The sequence below is a fragment of the Xyrauchen texanus genome, chromosome 32, assembly GCF_025860055.1.
Source record: "Xyrauchen texanus isolate HMW12.3.18 chromosome 32, RBS_HiC_50CHRs, whole genome shotgun sequence".
NCBI classification, from domain to species: domain Eukaryota; kingdom Metazoa; phylum Chordata; class Actinopteri; order Cypriniformes; family Catostomidae; genus Xyrauchen; species Xyrauchen texanus.
In genome coordinates, this window is record NC_068307.1 from 9,487,466 (window position 1) to 9,506,110 (window position 18,645).

At 41.4% G+C, this 18,645-nt stretch overlaps 1 protein-coding gene across 5 annotated transcripts in view; it reads left to right on the plus strand.

The window, feature by feature from the left end:
* LOC127625642 (plasma membrane calcium-transporting ATPase 3-like) overlaps window positions 1–18,645 on the plus strand; it is a 177,312-nt gene that overhangs the window by 103,206 nt on the left and 55,461 nt on the right. For 3 of the 5 annotated variants that reach the window (XM_052100938.1, XM_052100935.1, XM_052100934.1), the window contains exons 7-12: window positions 728–763; window positions 3,905–4,066; window positions 4,818–5,032; window positions 5,599–5,841; window positions 5,959–6,203; window positions 6,862–7,090. In XM_052100938.1, coding sequence (XP_051956898.1) covers window positions 728–763; window positions 3,905–4,066; window positions 4,818–5,032; window positions 5,599–5,841; window positions 5,959–6,203; window positions 6,862–7,090 — 1,130 coding nt within the window. The remainder of the gene's footprint in view (window positions 1–727; window positions 764–3,904; window positions 4,067–4,817; window positions 5,033–5,598; window positions 5,842–5,958; window positions 6,204–6,861; window positions 7,091–18,645) is intronic. The other 2 variants (XM_052100937.1, XM_052100936.1) reach the window with 1 other exon arrangement.

The following is an 18,645-nucleotide window of genomic DNA, read 5'->3' on the forward strand; positions in this document are numbered from 1 at the left end:
GGTCCTCCAGGTTATTTCAAATACTGTATTCACCTGAAAACAACTGCTGCCAACTTTTAATGTCTCTCTGATGTTCCTGTTTATTAGGTCACATCAGTCTTAATGGTTTGACACTCTGTCCTGTCATGGCCTTAAGGAATATGCAATGTCAGAGGAACTCCTTGAAAACTTGCATTTTAATATGGTGTACTGTACTAGGAAAATTATTCAAATATTTTGATATTTCTGTATGTAATGAGAGTTCTGCAATCCTCTTTTAGACTGATAATTACTATAATGCTCCCCTTTTCCCTAACACTGCAAGAATAATGTATTGTTTTCTGTGTTGACTGACAGATTTGCTAATGAAAATTGAGAAAACTGCCTTTTTGCTTAAGGTAAAGCAAAGGTTTCCCTGTTGGCATTATCATAGTTAATTATACAAGCAAACAGCACAGGACATTTATCAAACAACTGAATTATAATGAGATTTTGTGCGTTGTATGCCACAGTCAAAAACAATGACCGAGGCGTCGGTGTTTCGTGCATAAAGGTCCTCCAGTCCTTGTCTATCTCTATAGATGACACATCTAATCCCACATATACTCGTGTAATCTAGTGTTACTTATATATTTTTTATTCTTTTGTTGTTGTTTTTGTTTTTGTTTTTTTCTTCTTCTGTCTTTGGTTTATTTACTTTGAGCCATGTTATATCAGACCTCCGCCCTCTCTCTCTCATTTTAAACAGGTAAAAAACAAGGACCCCCTGAAAATCGCAACAAAGGTAACCTTACCCACTCCCTCTCCCTTCTCCTCCCTCCCCATTCAGCGGCAAGTCTCGGAGTCTCGTGTCAGTCCCACTCACTCACTTGCTCACTTTCTCTCTGTCTTTCACGCTGTTGCTTACCCCTTCCTGCTGAGCCCAGGGGAGCTTCTCGCCTCGCTTTACCTATGAAAGGGTGCAACTCTCACCTGGTGGAAATGGCACTAAGCAGCCAGAAGACTTTGCGTATCCGCATCTCCTCTTTATACAAAGTCTGTCAATAAATTTAAATAATAATTCAGTTTAAATGCATCATAAAATGCATCAAATCTTTTTAATTTATGCTGTAGGAGTCATCCAGTCACCTTATTAATATTTAAAGACTGCAAATGTCTTAAAAGTGCAATCTGGTTTATAAATAAATATTGAATTACTGAAAAATGGGAGTCCAGCTTCAGGATTGTTTTGTGTCTATGTGTACTCTTATTTCAAACAGTCTTTAGAAAATTGAAAGTATACTGTATAATAAAGTTGTAACGGCGAATTAGGTAAATTAATTTATTCCGTTCAATTCCATTAAAGCCATTAAACACATTTATTAAATGTTAACATTGACAGCCCTTATAATTAAATGAATAACAGTGTTTGTAGTTTACATATTTTTGCCATGTGAATATACTTTTCCACTAATATGACATTTAGGCTCTTCTTTTAAAAAGGGGAAACTCTGTGTGCTTGACCGGGCCATCTGTGGACATTTGTACTGTTTCAGAGCGTGCCCGCTCTGCCCTGGCTGACCCCTCCCAATTCCACTCCCTATAGCACTCATGGACTGAGCATCTGCTCCAGACATAACTGCTCATTTCATCTGTACAGATCTCCGTCATTTTGCCCTTGGCCTCTAGCACACATACATTTACATGAGCTGTGATTGGTGTAGCATTGAATACATAAATACAAAGTCTTCCCCATGTCATAATACTGTAATAATCTTTTTTATTTGATTATTTATAAAACATTTATATGCAGCCAAGAGCTTTTGTGCAGATGCACAATACCCAGAAAAATATTGCTTCATATATGAGATATGAAAGTTATATTTTTAACTTATACAGGAAATATTTCATTCATGCAAGTTCAATTCTTATCTACTTGAATGGAAAAGACCAAAATCTCTGAAACTGTTTGTCAAGATTATATTTATTTTACATTTCAAATCAACAATAATATGTGACAACAAGGGTATCAGAAAGTGTGCTTCTTTAGCTCAAATCACACACAAAAAAATCTGCCTGGTCCAATTACGCAAACAAACATGTGGTTTTAATGGTAAAGCGGACTATTCATGCCATATTTTAGGGTTAGGATTGCTGCAATCATCTGATCTCATATAATAACTTCACAATACCTACAGTCTTGTAAAATTATTTTTATGTGCATCACTGTAAATATCACGGCACTTTTCTGAAGAAATTAACACTAGAGGCACTACAACAAAACGGTAGATAATCAGTTCATAAACACTTAATTTCTCCCCTTTTCCTCACAAAATGCTATCTTATGACATCTACAAAATGGCATTGTTGTTTCAGTATTTGCATTTTTCATTTGCTTTTTAGGATACTATTGGTGAGGCTTTGTTTTATTTAAAACTTGATAGACCATTAACCTTCTGTATGGGAGAAAATTAAACTCACTTTTAGCTGCACACAGTACATGCAAGTAACACGTATTATCATTTTGCAAAAATGTCGCCATAGTCACATAATTTTCCTGTGATCAGGCTGGATTTAATTTCTATGTGTGTGAATGTGCTGTTTCGTTCACTTATAATGTCTCTGATGATATTGATGCAATGCTTAGTGGCGTGGCTTATGTGGGAGTTGCACCCTTGCAGAATGGACCGGCTGTGGATTGATGTTTTTGTCCATTTGTTTACTTTAGCTCTTTGTTGTTCTTACTGTTGCTTCTTTCTAGGGTGTGGCTCAGGACTTCATGCCGTCTCCTCTTGTACACTTTTCTCCTGGTCAAAATATGCTCTCCTTTGAGAGTGGAAAAATCAACCAAAATTTCTGTGATTTATTTTTTTTTTCTTTCTTCCTCTTGGTCCTTGTTTTCCTCGTGGTGGTTGTATCTCTGGCTGTTTGGACTGTTTTTTGTTTTTAAGTTGTCTGTAAATCTCTTGGCTCTTCTGTTCGTCGTGCGTGCCTCTGTTTGTGTTGTCAGTCAGACAGTCCGTGTGTCCATCAATCCCCAATACATGTGTGGTCGTTCTATCAGTTCTGTTCAGCTCTGTCAGTTCTGGTCAGTTGTTTGTTGTGACTGGTGGTCAGGTAGGGTTTTGGACTGTTCTTGATTTTTTTAAGAATTTTTTCCACTCAATTTCATGTTCCACACTCTGAGGTACTTCAATATAGAGTATCAGTCTGTGGCAAATCATGTAGAATGAAAAAAAAAAAAAGTAGTCATTGTGTATCTTTTTAAATGGAGGCTTAATGCGAATTGGGGTGAGGGATCAATGTCTATCCATGGCAAAGTGGCTGAATTGGATCTTCAACTCCATTAAGTTTCTATTTTAGTTGGAAATTGGGTAACGTAATATGCCGTTTTATCCCTGCCTGTTTTATAATTTAATTAAAACTAACTTAGTTACCAAAGCAAACATAATATTTTTTTTTTTTCATTGCCAATTTTTAGAGAAGAAAAACATACATTTTTGGGTGAGCTTGAAGATTCTCAAAGATTTATACACCTGATAACTCATGTCACGTTATTGTATTTTTATTCATAATATTACTGGGACTGTAACTCATTGAAACACAAAAATATGATCTATCAACGTAGGGTCAGGTTTTACAGAAATGCCTTTTGCGCTGCTTGGAACCTACTTAGAATTCACTGTGCATACCTTAACCCTGCCGGGGAATGTGAATTTAGAGTTTTCTTCTCACCAGCCCAGATTCACTCTAACATAAAACACATCTGCTTTTGAAATGGGTACTCTGTATAATTCTCAAGCAACCTACTGTATGACTTGCTGTTGCTAAATTCCCAATTCTGTTCTCCCCTCTCCCCCCTTTCCCATCCTCTCATCTCCCTCAATTCTTTTTTGGCATATTCCTCCCTTGATCCCATAACCAATCCTGAAATCAACCTCCACAGCTAAGACCCAGGATGGCATTGCCCTGGAGATCCAACCACTGAAAAGTGAGGAAGGAGCAGAGTCAGAAGAAAAGGAGAAAAAGAAGGTGAACGTCACCAAGAAGGAGAAGTCGGTCCTGCAGGGCAAGCTGACCAGGCTAGCAGTACAGATTGGAAAAGCAGGTTAGGAGCCCCAGAAAGCTGTGTGACAGGTGTACCTGATAAACACATATTGGTCTAACGTGTTTGAATGCCACTTTTGACACTATGCAATAAATCTTCGCATCCTGATCCCGATCACCCTGTCAGGGTTTGTTTTGCTATAACTACTGGTTGACTGTACATTATCCCTTACTTAAGTAAATACTATGTGTTGTTATATTGGTGCATATAAGTTAGTGAATAATTATAATTATTTCCATTCATTCAGTAAAAATAATGCATGGATAACATGTCTTGATTTGTTTTTAACTAGATTTATACTTATTTTACTTCATGCATTAAACATTTTAATCTACTTGGCAACAACGACTGAATGATTGAAATTATGGTTCCTCTGATAGAAAGAAAAAACACTTGTTTCTTTCTTAAGATATAAGCTTAAGTCATATTGCCAAGCTGTAACTGCACAATTACAACACAGATATTTAAAATGTGCTTAGTTTAAAGCACAATATAAATGTATACTAATTAGGTACAAGCATGAAAACGCATGCATTTTTTCAGACTTCTTTTCCGTAAATTAGTTTTTTTATTTGGTTATTTTACTTAAAGAAACAGTGTCACCCAGTATGAAAACAGGCTTGTCCCTTTGGGCTGTGTTCCACCTAATTATCCTACTTGCTACAGTTGTTGCTGTTATGACTAACAGGAAGTCAGTAGGCTAGCATCTATCTGTGCAGTATTGGTCTTGAAACTCCCTCACCTCCGGCAGGTCTCTTCATGTCTGCGGTGACAGTCATCATCCTGATCCTGTACTTTGTTATTAATACGTTCGGCGTGCAGGGGCGTGAGTGGACAGCTGAGTGCACGCCAATCTACATCCAGTACTTTGTAAAGTTTTTTATTATTGGTGTGACAGTGCTGGTGGTGGCAGTGCCGGAGGGACTCCCTCTTGCGGTCACCATCTCCTTGGCCTATTCTGTAAAGGTAAGAGCCTTTGGTTTAGTTAACACTACCAACATAAACTTGTAATTCTTGAGATGTCTGTAGGGGTTTCTTTATGTCTTTGTGACCTGAATGTGAATCTGTGACTCTTCAGTGACTGTTTTTCATGATGAGGCATTACCTTAATTTATGCTGGAGGGAACTATGGCCACCCAAATACCTGGTATTAATATGGATTTTCAGTGATTGGATCACAATCTGATAGTGCTTGACATCATTAAAATCCCAGGCATAAAGGTTCCCAAGAAGCATTCTTTATTTAGGGAGTGTTTCTAAAGTAGGCAAACATATTACTTATTATATAATATTACATATTTCTATATATCAAAATGATGGAAAGCTTTATCTGTCTCTATCCAGTCACACTGGAGATGCATTGTAATGAAATGGAAATGAAACCCAGCTAAAGAATATCCAATATGAAATGCATGTACAGTATGTGCCAGGTGTAATGGGGTCCCATATTATTTAGGGTTAAAACACACTCATGCAATGGATTTTGCCTTTCTCCTGTAAAATCCAGATCAATTGCTGTTTTACCTTGACAGAAAATGATGAAGGACAACAACCTCGTGAGGCACCTGGATGCTTGTGAAACCATGGGTAATGCCACCGCCATCTGTTCTGATAAAACTGGAACGCTTACAATGAATCGCATGAAAGTGGTGCAGGCTTATATTGGTGACAAACACTATAAGAATGTTCCAGAACCTGAGGTCATTAATCGAGAGACTCTGGAGATATTAGTCAACAGCATCTCCATAAATTCAGCATACACTACCAAGATCCTGGTAAGAATTAGATTGAAGTAAAGTTAAAGTAAGTAAAGTAAAATTCAGATGATTAATTGATCTGGGCATGAGTTAATTACATATCTAATGGATTCCACTTTAACCTTTTGTCCATAGCCGCCAGAGAAGGAGGGAGGTCTGCCAAAGCATGTGGGCAATAAGACTGAGTGTTCCCTTCTGGGTTTGGTGCTGGACCTGAAGAGAGACTATCAGCCTGTTCGGGATGAGATTCCTGAGGAGAAACTTTATAAGGTTTACACGTTCAACTCCTCCCGGAAGAGCATGAGCACTGTGTTGAAGAATGCAACTGGTCCTGGGTTCCGAATGTACAGCAAGGGTGCCTCTGAAATTGTCCTGCGCAAGTATGCTAAATACTGTTGATCGGCTTTCTCTTTATTTACCCTTCTTCTCTTTCTTTGCACTTTTAAGATGTTCAGTTCTAGGAATAGGTAATGATGGTTGACTAGTTGATTAGTGTGGTCGACTAGTTCATATAGGTTTTCTTTCTTATATATTTTTAGCTTTGATTATTAATGTAATTTTTGGTGCTTTTATAAGCATGTTGCCAGTGTGCTATGCTTTAGCTGTTAGACAGTTTGTATGTAAAGTTACATTTATAAAAAATAAAAAAAACCTTTAAAGCACCACCGCTACAGCCATACGCATGCAGTTGATCGCCTCGCCCATTGCGATGCATCTTGCACAGTTTTTTAAGCATCCTGCTATGTTTCAGGCAACATTTAAAGTACAAATTTGTCCAGACCACTGTATTCGTTGCATACCACTATGCTCCTGTTTTTGGGAAGTATGTGTCTTATGTAAATGCCTTCCCAAGAAAGCATCCAATTGGCTCCGGTGAACCCCAAAACCAGTCTAATTATACAAGGCTTTCTTGAGACCAAATAGTTGATGTTGAAAAGTATGTTGTTTTGCACATCCCTATTCAGTTCCTTTTGAAAAAGTATTGAAGATGTAATAATTGTTGTTTTAAGTCATATAAAACTTTCTATTGTCTGTTAGGTGTTCCCATATTCTTGATGCCTCAGGCAAGCTGCGTGCTTTCAAGGCCAAGGATCGGAATGACATGGTGCACAAAGTGATCGAGCCAATGGCATGTGAAGGGTTAAGGACCATTTGCGTAGCCATGCGAGACTTTACAACAGAGCCAGATTGGGACAACGAAGCTGAGATTCTGAATGACCTGACCTGCATCTGCGTTGTGGGCATTGAAGACCCTGTCCGCCATGAGGTAAGAAAAAGCAAACTTTGTTTGTTGCTGATAGAGATGGTAGTATCGATATTTCAAATTATCCTAATATTTTAACTCTCAATACTGTATTGAGGTTATAAAGCCAAGAACCAACTTTATTAGTCAAATTCTTCCCATTAAGATTCTTGGAAAAAGAGATTGACCACTGCAAATGTACTGCAGCATTAGGTCAATCAATACAAATTATTTGTATTTGACCAAAATGCATCCATAATTTAATTTACTTTAATTTGTAAGGATGTCTGTACAGATCCTCCATACAGCTAGACTGCAAGGGCTTTTGTGCAATGATAATTACATTCAACCAATGTATGCTATTTTCTCCATTCTTCTTATTTACATTTTTTTCATGACATGGACGTGTGTATGTGCTACACCACTTCTGTGGCTCTACTATTAAGTACAGCAGGAATTTAGCACTTGATGTGTAAAACACAGATGTCCACTTCATATATATTTACGCAATATAGTATATTGTAATTTCTTTTTTAGATTTTGCTTTATGATTTTAATCACATTTTAGCTTTTAAAAAAATTTAAAATTTCACATTCTATCAATTTATATGATTTTTGCCTTAAATTCTTTACTTTCACACATTATTTTAAGGCTCTCTGTTTAACTCACAAGCCCTTATTTATCATGAAGGAAAACTTTGAGATTCTGTTTCGTGCATTTTATCATCTCCACAGAAATAGAGCTGGGCATCTCCTCTGTCTCACTGCGTGTTTTAACACTGCGTGAATAAACCCACAATGACCACGGACATTTGCCATTACATGGCCGTTAAGTGAAACTGGAGCGCTTTGCGTTCACAAAATTAATACGTTTATACCTTGTTGATATTTTCGCGGGAGTTTGGCGCAAGCCTCTGTAGACGGCATGCACATCAGAGTGCTTGAGAAGTGGTTCATCTTCACACGCTCTCAAGAGAGCTGCTCTTGTATTGTCTGCAGTGCGGTTCCCTGAGATGCTTGGAGTTCAACTGAATGAGACACGAGTGCTTTATCCTGCATGCTCATGAGACAGCATGCAGGGAAAGACGAGGCTGAATCCAGCTTCTTAATCAACTGCTTTTTATTCAGTAAAAGGTCCTTGGTGCTTCGACACTATACAACTCTATCACTGGCGAGTGAAATGTTAATATTTGCTTTCCAGTGGCTAATAACAGATGTTTTTTGGTCGCATAGTGTGAAATTTACTCACATATGCGAGTGATTTCCTCACAATTTAGAGGGATATAAATTATTAAAAAGTACAACAGCTATATGCAACATAAAGAATGCCAATATTATCATATTATGACCCAGAAATAGTTATAATATCGTATCAGTAGATCTCTCCTGATTACAACCCCTAGTTGCTGATAGTGATGTGTGAACTGAACTGGAAATGGTTCATGGACTTTGGCAGTTTTAGTGGTGCAGAAATTATACCCTTGACCTTTAAATTAGGACTGTCAATTTAACACATTAATTCAGTGTGATTAATTATTATATATATATATATATATATATATATATATATATATATATATATATTATTTTTTTTTAATTAATGCAATTAATCATGCCTCCGGAATGTAATAAAGATAAACTGTAGTAGACAACAAACCACACTACTAACAGCAGACCTCACAAGATGAGGAGGATTTGTTGCATTCAAACACAGCTGGATGGAGCACAACTCATAAAGCAGGGGTTTTGAGATATGTTTTTAAGTTTATAAGTTTCAAACTACATTTAATTTGACACAATGTCCTAAAAACTATGTGTTTATGACGCAACGTAACCTAAGCTACACACTCCAATAGTGTGTCTTACATGGGCTTAAGTTAAATGGAAATAAAACAAACAATTTGATCTTCTTCTAAAGCTACTCTCTGTGCTGTCAAATCAATGCTTTACTCATCTGTCACAATAATGTGAATAATTGTATTTATTATATATATTTATTATTATTTAAATATAATTATAATTATTTAATAATTATACATTTCATAATTTTTTGTTTTCTTAGGCTTTTCTGTGCAAATACTGATATGCAATTAATTTGATTAATTAATCGGCAAATCATGTAATTCATTTTATTAAAATGTGTAATCTATTGACAGACTGTTCTGGAAAATCAATAAAAATTGGTTTATGAAATAACCAGATTGCCATGCCTATTTTTCGAAACTCCAATCAGTGAATTAAATAGGCTACTTTATAAATGAAAACAATTTCTACAATACTGCTTGTATAATTTTCTCTTTATTTGGAACTGGACAAACGTCTCAGGCTACATTTGTAACCCTTTTTCCCTGAAAAAGCAGAACGAGATGCTGCGCTTTGCTAAGCGCTTTTGGGAACAATCCTGCATTGTGACCAGCTGTGAATATGTGTGTAACACGTCAACGAACATTGACCAGAATTTATAACCTCGGCTGGTGAGATCATTAGATCCACCTGTGGCCAGGCTATAAATAGACGCGTCACCAGCGTGTCGTCAGATCCGTTTTCTTCAGATCATACTGTACTGTGTGTCTCACAAGCCTGTCAGAAACTTTCTTTCCTCTGCTCGGATTTAGAATTTGTTAGGCAGTGCATATATATATATATATATATATATATATATATATATATATATATATATATATATATATAAATAGAAAAGAAAAAGGTGGAAAAAGGTCGGAGAAGCAAAGCAAACGATGCGTGTTTCCCTGTCAACATTCTATGACTGTCAGGGACACGCATCAATTTTGTTTTGTTTGTTTGGGGGAAGAGCATGCTGCTCTCGCGTTGGGGCAGGGCGAGTGCGCGCATTGCAACCTACTTTCGGGCGAAATGCTTCGCGTTCGCCTCGCATAATTCCTGGAGTCAGCACCCACTCTTTCATCGTGGGGCTCTCGCATATATCTGGCTGAGGAGCGAGAGACGGGCCCGTCCCTATCGCTCGCTCTCTCCCCAGATCCAGCTGATCCTTCTCGTAAGCTGAAGCGCGCCTGAAGCGCGCCTCTTCATTTCACGAGGGGGGCGCTGAACCTCTGTACATTTCACGCATAATAATAAAGTGGCTGAGAAATTACTCGAGGTGGTTACTCGGGCTGTGGCCAGACTACAGCTAGACTGGCCACGCGTACAAGAGCCCCCTCCCCCCCAAACGCTCCAAACTGTAAGACAGATTTCTGTCTGGTGGCCAAAAAAAAATAAATTTAATAATAATAAAAAAAAGAGAAAAAAAAGGGAACGCTATATTAGTCCCTTCCTTTCTTTGATGACATCCATGACGAGCTTTCTCAATCATGGAGGAACCCATATACTTCCCGTGTTCACGTACCCTCCACGTCTTTATACTCGACTATCGTGGGTGCTGAGACACGGGGGTATTCAATGATGCCGCCAGTCGAAGAGACGCTTGCGGGCTATCTCTCACCGGGTTCGGCATCATCACTCAAGAAACCCGCTCTCCCCACTAAGCCATGCAGGACTACCTCCATGCTAGTGGGGAGGGCTTATCAAGCGGCAGGTCAGGCTGGTGCTGCGCTGCACACCATGGCCGTGTTACAGGCGTACCAGGCTGACCTACTGAAAGACCTGAGTGCGGGTGCAACGCTCGACGAAGAAGCCTTTCTGAACTCCGTCGGGCCACAGATGTATCTCTCCGTGCGACCAAGCAGACAGCCCGTGCCATTGGTCGGTCTATGTCCGCATTATTCAGCACTGAGAGGCATTTATGGTTTAACCTTTCGGGCATCAAGGATAAGGACAGAGTTTTCCCACTTGATGCCCCGGTTTCGCCTTCCGGTCTCTTTGGAGACGCCATGAATATGGTTATCTCCAGATTCCAGGATGCGAAAAGCCACGAGAAAGCCTTCGGGCAGTTTTTTTTCCTCGCCGCACTCTGGAGGGCGGGGCCGTCAGCCACCCAGTCCCGCCCCGACTGTGCTAGGCAGAGCATGGCATGTCGTGCTCCCCCTCGTAAAGACTGGGGACAGGCTCGTCTCTGTCTCAGGGCACCTTATTTCATCCCCGGCCCAAATTGTGGAAACTTCATGTTTGGCCCCTGTAGGGTACCAACTGAGGGACACAGGGCTGTCACCTGAGGTTATCGAGACCATGCTTAGTGCTAGGGCTCCCTCTACCAGAAGAATCTACACCAATAAATGGGGTGTCTTCGAAAAGTGGTGCAGTTCACATGGTGCAGATCCAGTTAACTGCCAAATTGTTTCAGTTCTGGACTTTCTGCAGGAAAAACTGTCAGCAGGCATATGCCCCGCTACTCTCAGTGTTTATGTGGCCACCATTTCGGCTTGCCACGCCTTGATGGACGGGGTGCATTTGGGGAGGCATCCTCTTCTCGCTTGCTTCATTAGTGGAGCCATGCGACTGAGGCCTCCTGTTAGGATCAGAACTTCTTCATGGGACTTAGCAATAGTCCTGGAGGGTCTGGTTGAGACCCCCTTTGAACATCTAGAGTCAGCGTCTGACAGACTTCTGACTCTCAAGATGGTCTTTCTTATGGCGATTACCTCTCTTTAGAGGATTGGGGATCTACAGGCTCTGTCTGTTGTGCCGGCCTGTTTAGAATTTGCCCCAGGAATATTCAAAGCTAATCTGCATCCTCATCCTGACTACCTTCCTAAGGTGCCTTTTTCGACAATACATCCTGTCACTCTGGAAGCCTTCTGCTCCCCGCCGTTTTTAACGCCAGAGCAGGAAAGGCTTCACGGACTCTGCCCAGTCCCTGCCCTTCAGACTTATGTCCACCGCACTAGCCAGTGGCGTAAGTCAGGGCAATTATTTGTCTGCTATGGGGGCTGCAACAGGAGGGCGGCCCCTACCAAGCAGACTATGTCACATTGGGTGATGGATGCTATTGCCCTGGCCTATTAGGCGCGCGGCCAAGCTTCGCCAGTAGGTGTCAGGGCTCACTCCACCAGAGGGGTCGCCTCCTCTAAAGCCTTGGCTAGAGGGGTCCCTCTGCAGCAGGTTTGTGATGCGGCAGGCTGGTCCTCTCCGCACACATTCATCAGATTTTATAGTTTGGATGTTCACGCTACTCCGGGCTCTTACGTCCTGGAGTCGACATCTCAAGCTAATTTCTGAGACCTCTTGTGTTCTTGTGAGCACACTTCACAACCATAGGGGTCCAGACAGCCCCAGTGCGGCGGCGTGGGTATTGCGTTCCCAAAAGCGCTTAGCAAAGCGCAGCATCATAGTGAAGCTTTTTGTAAAGGGAACGTCTCGGGTTACATGTGTAACCCTTGTTCTATCGGGAAGACACGCAGGCTTGAGTGAAGTTTAAGATGCCATTTATTTGATAGATGTAAAACAGAAAGTAATGTCTCTCTCTTTGGCGTAGGCCCCGTCCGGCGGTCCGAGGGAGTTGTGCCTGGAACAGTCATATCCTGCCGGAGATAGGAGGCAGGGGCGAGGAGCCTACCCCCAAAAAGAGAGAAAGTAGTATACTACCCCCAAAAGAGATGATCCTGTTTGGTACGAACCGGGTCTTGTGTTGGGCGTTCATTCTGGAGAAGAAAAATAGAGATATGAGCATCAGAATTGACATGACATTTCTGATATCTCTGGTATGGTTGTGTGAAGCCTTTGCAATGGGAAGTTTTTTTGTAATAATTTTTTTAATTAATTTTTTTGTGTGTTTTTGGGCTCTCCGTTGAGGCCCCTGGTTGTGCAGAATCTACCTAAGGCGAGCAGTGTGGAATGCGGCCCTACGTTCGCCGGCGTTGCTGTGCAGTATCTTTGTTGAAGGACGACTGTGGAGCGGAGGTGGGCGGGGGCGGGTCGGTATATCGCGCGCCTGGTCCCCAATCGGCCTGATGAGGCGCATGAGGGATAAAGGCGGCCGGTGACGATGGTTCGAGAGAGAGAATTACGGGCCGTCATGTGTGTGTTTATGTTTGCGCTTTTGGTTTAAGTTCTCATTAAATTATTATTTATATTGACAAGCCGGTTCTCGCCTCCTCCTTGCCCATCTTTTAACTGTGTTACATTGGTGCCGAAGCCCGGGAAGGAGGAGGGATGCCCGTCGCAGAGTCCTTGACACTGCCGTCCACCCTGGGGAGCGCCGCTGCCATCTGCCGGGTGACGGAGTAGCCCGACCGCCCGGATGAGGGGAACGGCCATCGTCCGCGGGGCAAGTGGGGACTGGATACCCCGACCGCCTGGAGCGAGGGAGCCGCTGCCGGGGGCGGAGGAATGTCCTGCCGTCCCCAGAGACGCGGAGGGGTCGAGGGAGACCGCCGTCCGCGAGGGGAGGAGGGAAGAAACGCCCCGACTGCCCGGAGCGGTAGGGCCGCTCCAGGGGAGGAGGAGTGTCCCCATTTGCTGCCAGAAAAGCGGAGGGGCGTTCTGCCCGCTGGGGGTCGAAGGTTTGACTCTGGTTCGCCCGGGGTTGGAGCGGCTGTTGTCTGCCTGAGTGTGGAGGAGTGTTCGAGGACCACGCGACGGTACATCAGAGAACCGGTGAGTGAGCTTTTTCTCTCTCTCCTCTCTCTCTCTCTTTCTCTCTCTGTCGCACCGTGTTGGCCTTTTCCCTCGCCTGTTTTTTTTTTTGTTGTTGTTGTTGTTGTCTTCCCCTCCTGTCGTTTCCCAGGGCAAGGAAGGCGGGGATGACCACGCGGGACGCAAGATACACCCCGCCCTGGGGATGGGGGGGTGTACGTCCGACGAGGGAAAGTTGTTTGATGGTTATCTTTGCCAGAGTGAACGCATACATAACGCCATACTATAATGGCGATGTTGTCGTGCCATACCTTGTTGAACGGCATCTCGTTATGGTGCGAGTTTCTGGCGAGGGCGGCTGGTTTGAGCAATCCATATGCGACGGAACAGTGCTTGAGATTATGGGAGCCCGGCGAGGGGGGGGGGGCATAGTTATGTGCTGTCCTTGCGAACGGTGAGCTTGCTTGAATTGAATAATTGTGTAGGTAAGGATGAGCTGGGGAAGAGCCACCAACCACCACCAGATATGCATGAGAACTTATGGCTGATGGGGAGTTGAGCTTGTTTGATGATTTGGGTCAAGTTTACTATTTCAGGTACGATTTGGGGAGAGCTGCGGCCGAGCATCTTCATAGTAGATTCCAGTATACCTCGAAGGGTGCCCGTCGAGCTGGTCTGTGGAACTCCTGCGAAGCGAGGGAGGGGGTCAGAGACTACGTTGAAAACCCGGGAATGCGTCTGGCTGGGATGATGAAGTTACAGGAAATGCTCTGCCATGTCAGACGTCTCATAGGGGACATGATGGTTCGAGGAGGGCCAGACTTTATTGATTGTAGTAACGACTGCGGAATTGTCGCATGACTACGATGCGTTTGAGTTTCTGGAGGGAACCCATATGACGCTGGCCGTGATGATGGGTGTGGAATAAGAAAGGCCTATTTTAAACGTCTTTTGTAGATGTAGCTTGCTGTGTCATTGCGGAATGAGGCTGCAGTGGTTCTGCGAATGCATTTCCTATTTCTGAACTCAAACATATATTTTACCCCATATAGTGTAAAGAACCATTTCATTGGAGGGTAGAGGGGAAGGTTGTTTGCTGGACCGTATGATGAAGTGCTGTACGAATGGCAAGGAAGGATTTGAAGCTTGGGTCTCGGTGTCATTTCTTTCTTCCCTCCGCTGAGCCGCATCGAGACTGGGATTTTAGATCGAGAACATTTGTTAAATACATTCAATTATGAAATATCTAGCAATGGGATTACTTACGAAGAGAGCGTCTGGAGCGTAGGAAGCTATATTGAAGAAAGTATAATTCTGGCCATTCCCCTGTGAACCATGGTCCTAGACGGCAACCCCTGAATCCTATGGATGGAGCCATGTCCGAGAAATAGGGGCGTGTCGTCCAGAAATTCTCACCAGCCATCATTGATTGGTGGGTAGGAGAGGCTGTCTATGGAATGAGTATGAGGAGGCGGAAAAAAGGTTTTCCTTAAGTGACCTTGAGGAATGATAAGCATGGCAAAATTGAGGTGGCCTGATGGGGCTGGAGATTGCGTTAGGAGACCCAAACTGACCAGGGAATGACGTGAAAATAGACCTGATCCTGTCATGTTTTTTAGGGGGGAAGCTTGCATGGTTAGAGAATGTGTGTGATGTCTAGAATTCTGGAGACGTGGCTCGTTGTGTTTTTTTTGTTTTTTTTTCTCCTCTCTCTCGCTCTCCCTCTCTCCCCTCTTATTCCTCGAGCTGGAGCAAATACGGTGAGAAGAATAATGTCTCAGCTTCATGAGAGTTTAGTTGTTGGCTATAAAAGGAACATGAGAGTCTTCATGTACTCCCGGCATATAGCCCTGAAGATGCAGTGGACAGTTTAGTTTTTGAAGGTGGTGTGCCCCAAAACATACAAGAATGTGTGCATGTTTGTGCAAGTCATCATGCATGAGACTGCTTTGTGAATGTGTGTTGATATGAATCGGGATCTTCAAGAATGCGATTCTCAAGCATGGATCAGTTCCAGCTGTTCATGTCCCACCCTTACGACCTGAAGATGCAGTATCACATTTAATATTTTGTGAATATTTGCAAATCTCCTTCCGAATGTGCTTGATAGCTGATTCGACGGCTGATGTGCCATGTTACCATTGTCTCTGACATATTTCGGAGACCAGATACACGCACGCCTAAACATGTATGGCCGGCATTTACGCTGTCGATCATATTGGTTCTGATTAGTTGTTGCTGTAGTGGTCTGACCACGATGAGTGAATGATTTGTGAAGACATGCCAACGAATTTCTGCTCTTTGATGATGCCTGAATGATAATAAAATGGAAGTATGCCATGAGATGGGAATTACCCGCTGTATATGTAGATAATCTGATGAATAGGGGAAGCGGTGCGGAGCCTACCGCTAGGTGTCAGAGGCGCGCCGCAACAGTGGTGCTAGCGATGAGAACATGGAAGTACGTCTGGAGTAAGAAAATGCTGCGTTTTATGGATCGCGTAAATGCGCGCCCTTGGAGGCGCTCTGGGAACTCATCGAATGTTGTACTGAATGAAGTAAATTCTTTCACAAGGCTTTGTGAAGGCTATATTAACCCTCTGGGGTCGGCAAACGCGCCGGCGCGTTTTGCTGTTTTTTTTTCACATAGCAGTAACATAGACTTAAAATACTCCGTCATTTATGGTCATATAAATACAATCAATACATGATTATAAACTATAAAGGGTCTTCTTTTTTTGTGTACACTCATATTAACATCAAAACCTTGTGTTTTTTTTTAAATAAATAAAATAAAAAGGGTAAGCTTTCAGCAGTCTCTGTGTTCACGATCATATTTCAGAAACACGTCACTAAAATTTACTTAAACTCTGCGAATTCTTCTCACACAAACATGAAACATATGTGTAAAGAAAGCTTAAAATGTCTACTTTTAAATAAAACAATTCAAATTTAAAACAAATATTCTCCTGCAATGCAATCTGTTTGAAACAAAGCGATGTACAGTTTTTACCGGTCCATCTCATTATCTGTAATGTGATCCCACCCACCAGCAGAGCGCGCCATTCATACGCTAATGTGCTGAGGCGATCAAGGGAAAAGTACACGCCCCCGACTGCGAGATTTGATGTAAACAAACACAACTAAACTTTTCTGCGTGCTTGTAACGATACACAGGCGATCAAACTCTTGGCTATTAAGGAAGAGTTAACATTTTTCTCAGACGAAGAGGTGGACATTTGTATTTTGAAGAGAGATTTGTTCCAGCAGAGGATACAATTTCAAATGAGTAAGTAATTTAGTTTTCATTAGCTGACATGCTATTTTATATAAACATGTACATATTTTACTAGTGGGACTGTTTCCAGACAGGATTCAAAGTTTGACATTTGACATTCAAAGTATTGACATGTCCTAATAGGCAAGTTTTAGTTACATGTAAATGTTGTTATTTACATTGTATGCTGTATGATATAAATATGATATGTAATATGATATAAAAATAATATGAATGTTAGATTATATTTTAATGTGTTTATGCTGACTCGTTATCATCAACAAAGCTTGTGGTTGCAAATATCTGTTCAGGTTAAAATGCACTTTAAATATGCCCATATTAGAAAATCAGCATATTATCATATGTATTTTGGATCAAATAAATGCAGTCTTGGTGAGCAGAAGAGACTTCTTTTAATGGTAGTGTAGGTCTAAAATTAAGTAAAGTCTTTATGTAAAGAAAATATATAGTCAGATTACTTCTTTTAACTTAAAACTTGATTTTGATCATTAAGTCTCCTCACATTAATTCTCTCTCTGTCACATTCCTCATTGATAGGCCCAGAGGAGTGGTCTTTGTGTCCTCAGGTGTGAATATCATCAATATTCATGATCGTTCACGCCTCCTCGCATATTACCATTCAGCTCTAAAATTGTCACACAAAAGTTAAATGACTATATTGTTTTGTATGAATGAGTGATCAGGATGATTTTCACATCATTTTGTAGCAAAACTCTAGGCTACAAGATCCAGTTCTCAAAAGTCAAATGTTTAGTATGTTTAGTATGTGTTATATGGCCTTATTTCAGTGACTTAAAATTGTAGTTTTTTCAAAAACCATGCATAAACATTATTTTCTCAAAAATACAAACCTGTACATACATGTTGCTCACATATTATTGTAGCCCAGTTTGTGCTGAATACAGTGTTATCAGACTTTAGCCATTAGTATGTTTTTAAGCAACTGAAAAAAGCACAAATGTCAAGGCATGTCAAAACTTCTCCAGGGCCCAAAACACCCTCAGACCCCAGAGGGTTAACCCGTTGATACGTATTTGTTTGCTCTCTGGAGTGAAGTCACTCTGCTTACGTTTAATATATTTGCATTCTAATATATGCATGCATGGATATGCGATTAATAATAACAGATTATATGTCTTTTCGAAGGTCTAAGTGTTCGACGTTGATATCCGATCTCTGTAGCATGATAGCAGTCCTCCACAAACAGCAATTTGTTTATTTGTGCCGGAAGTGCGGATGACAACATGCAATATCAAAAACGGGACTTCATACCTTATTATGAAATAGCGATCGCCAGATGAATCTAGTTCAGCCTGCTTGGGTCAATTGTCCGTGACAGAGTTCATTCTATAACGTCCAGTAGCACTTTTGTACGTAATTATAAATCTTGATATGTTCTCCATGTTTACATGAGATCTCGTCTGGAAGAATTGCACTTCGTCGTTCTTCGACAGACTATGCAATCTGAGCAGCATTCCTGTTGTAAAACTGTATATTATCTTATATATGAAGTCTTCTAAACAGAATGAGCCCATCTCAAAGTCCAAAACTTTTTTTTCAGATTGTAGTTTTTTGCTTTAAAATAACAACATATATTAATTCTGAAACTTGAGAAGTGAAGTCCAAAGTGTCTTCTTTCAAAAGGTACTACAACTGTGTCCATACTCCAGGGGAGCCAGAAGATGCAGCCATTTAAGTTGGGTATGTAATTTGCATGGTTTGTGCTCGGGAAGTATGAGGTGCCCCTAGGGACATTATTCAGAATTACCATGCACATACACATATGAAA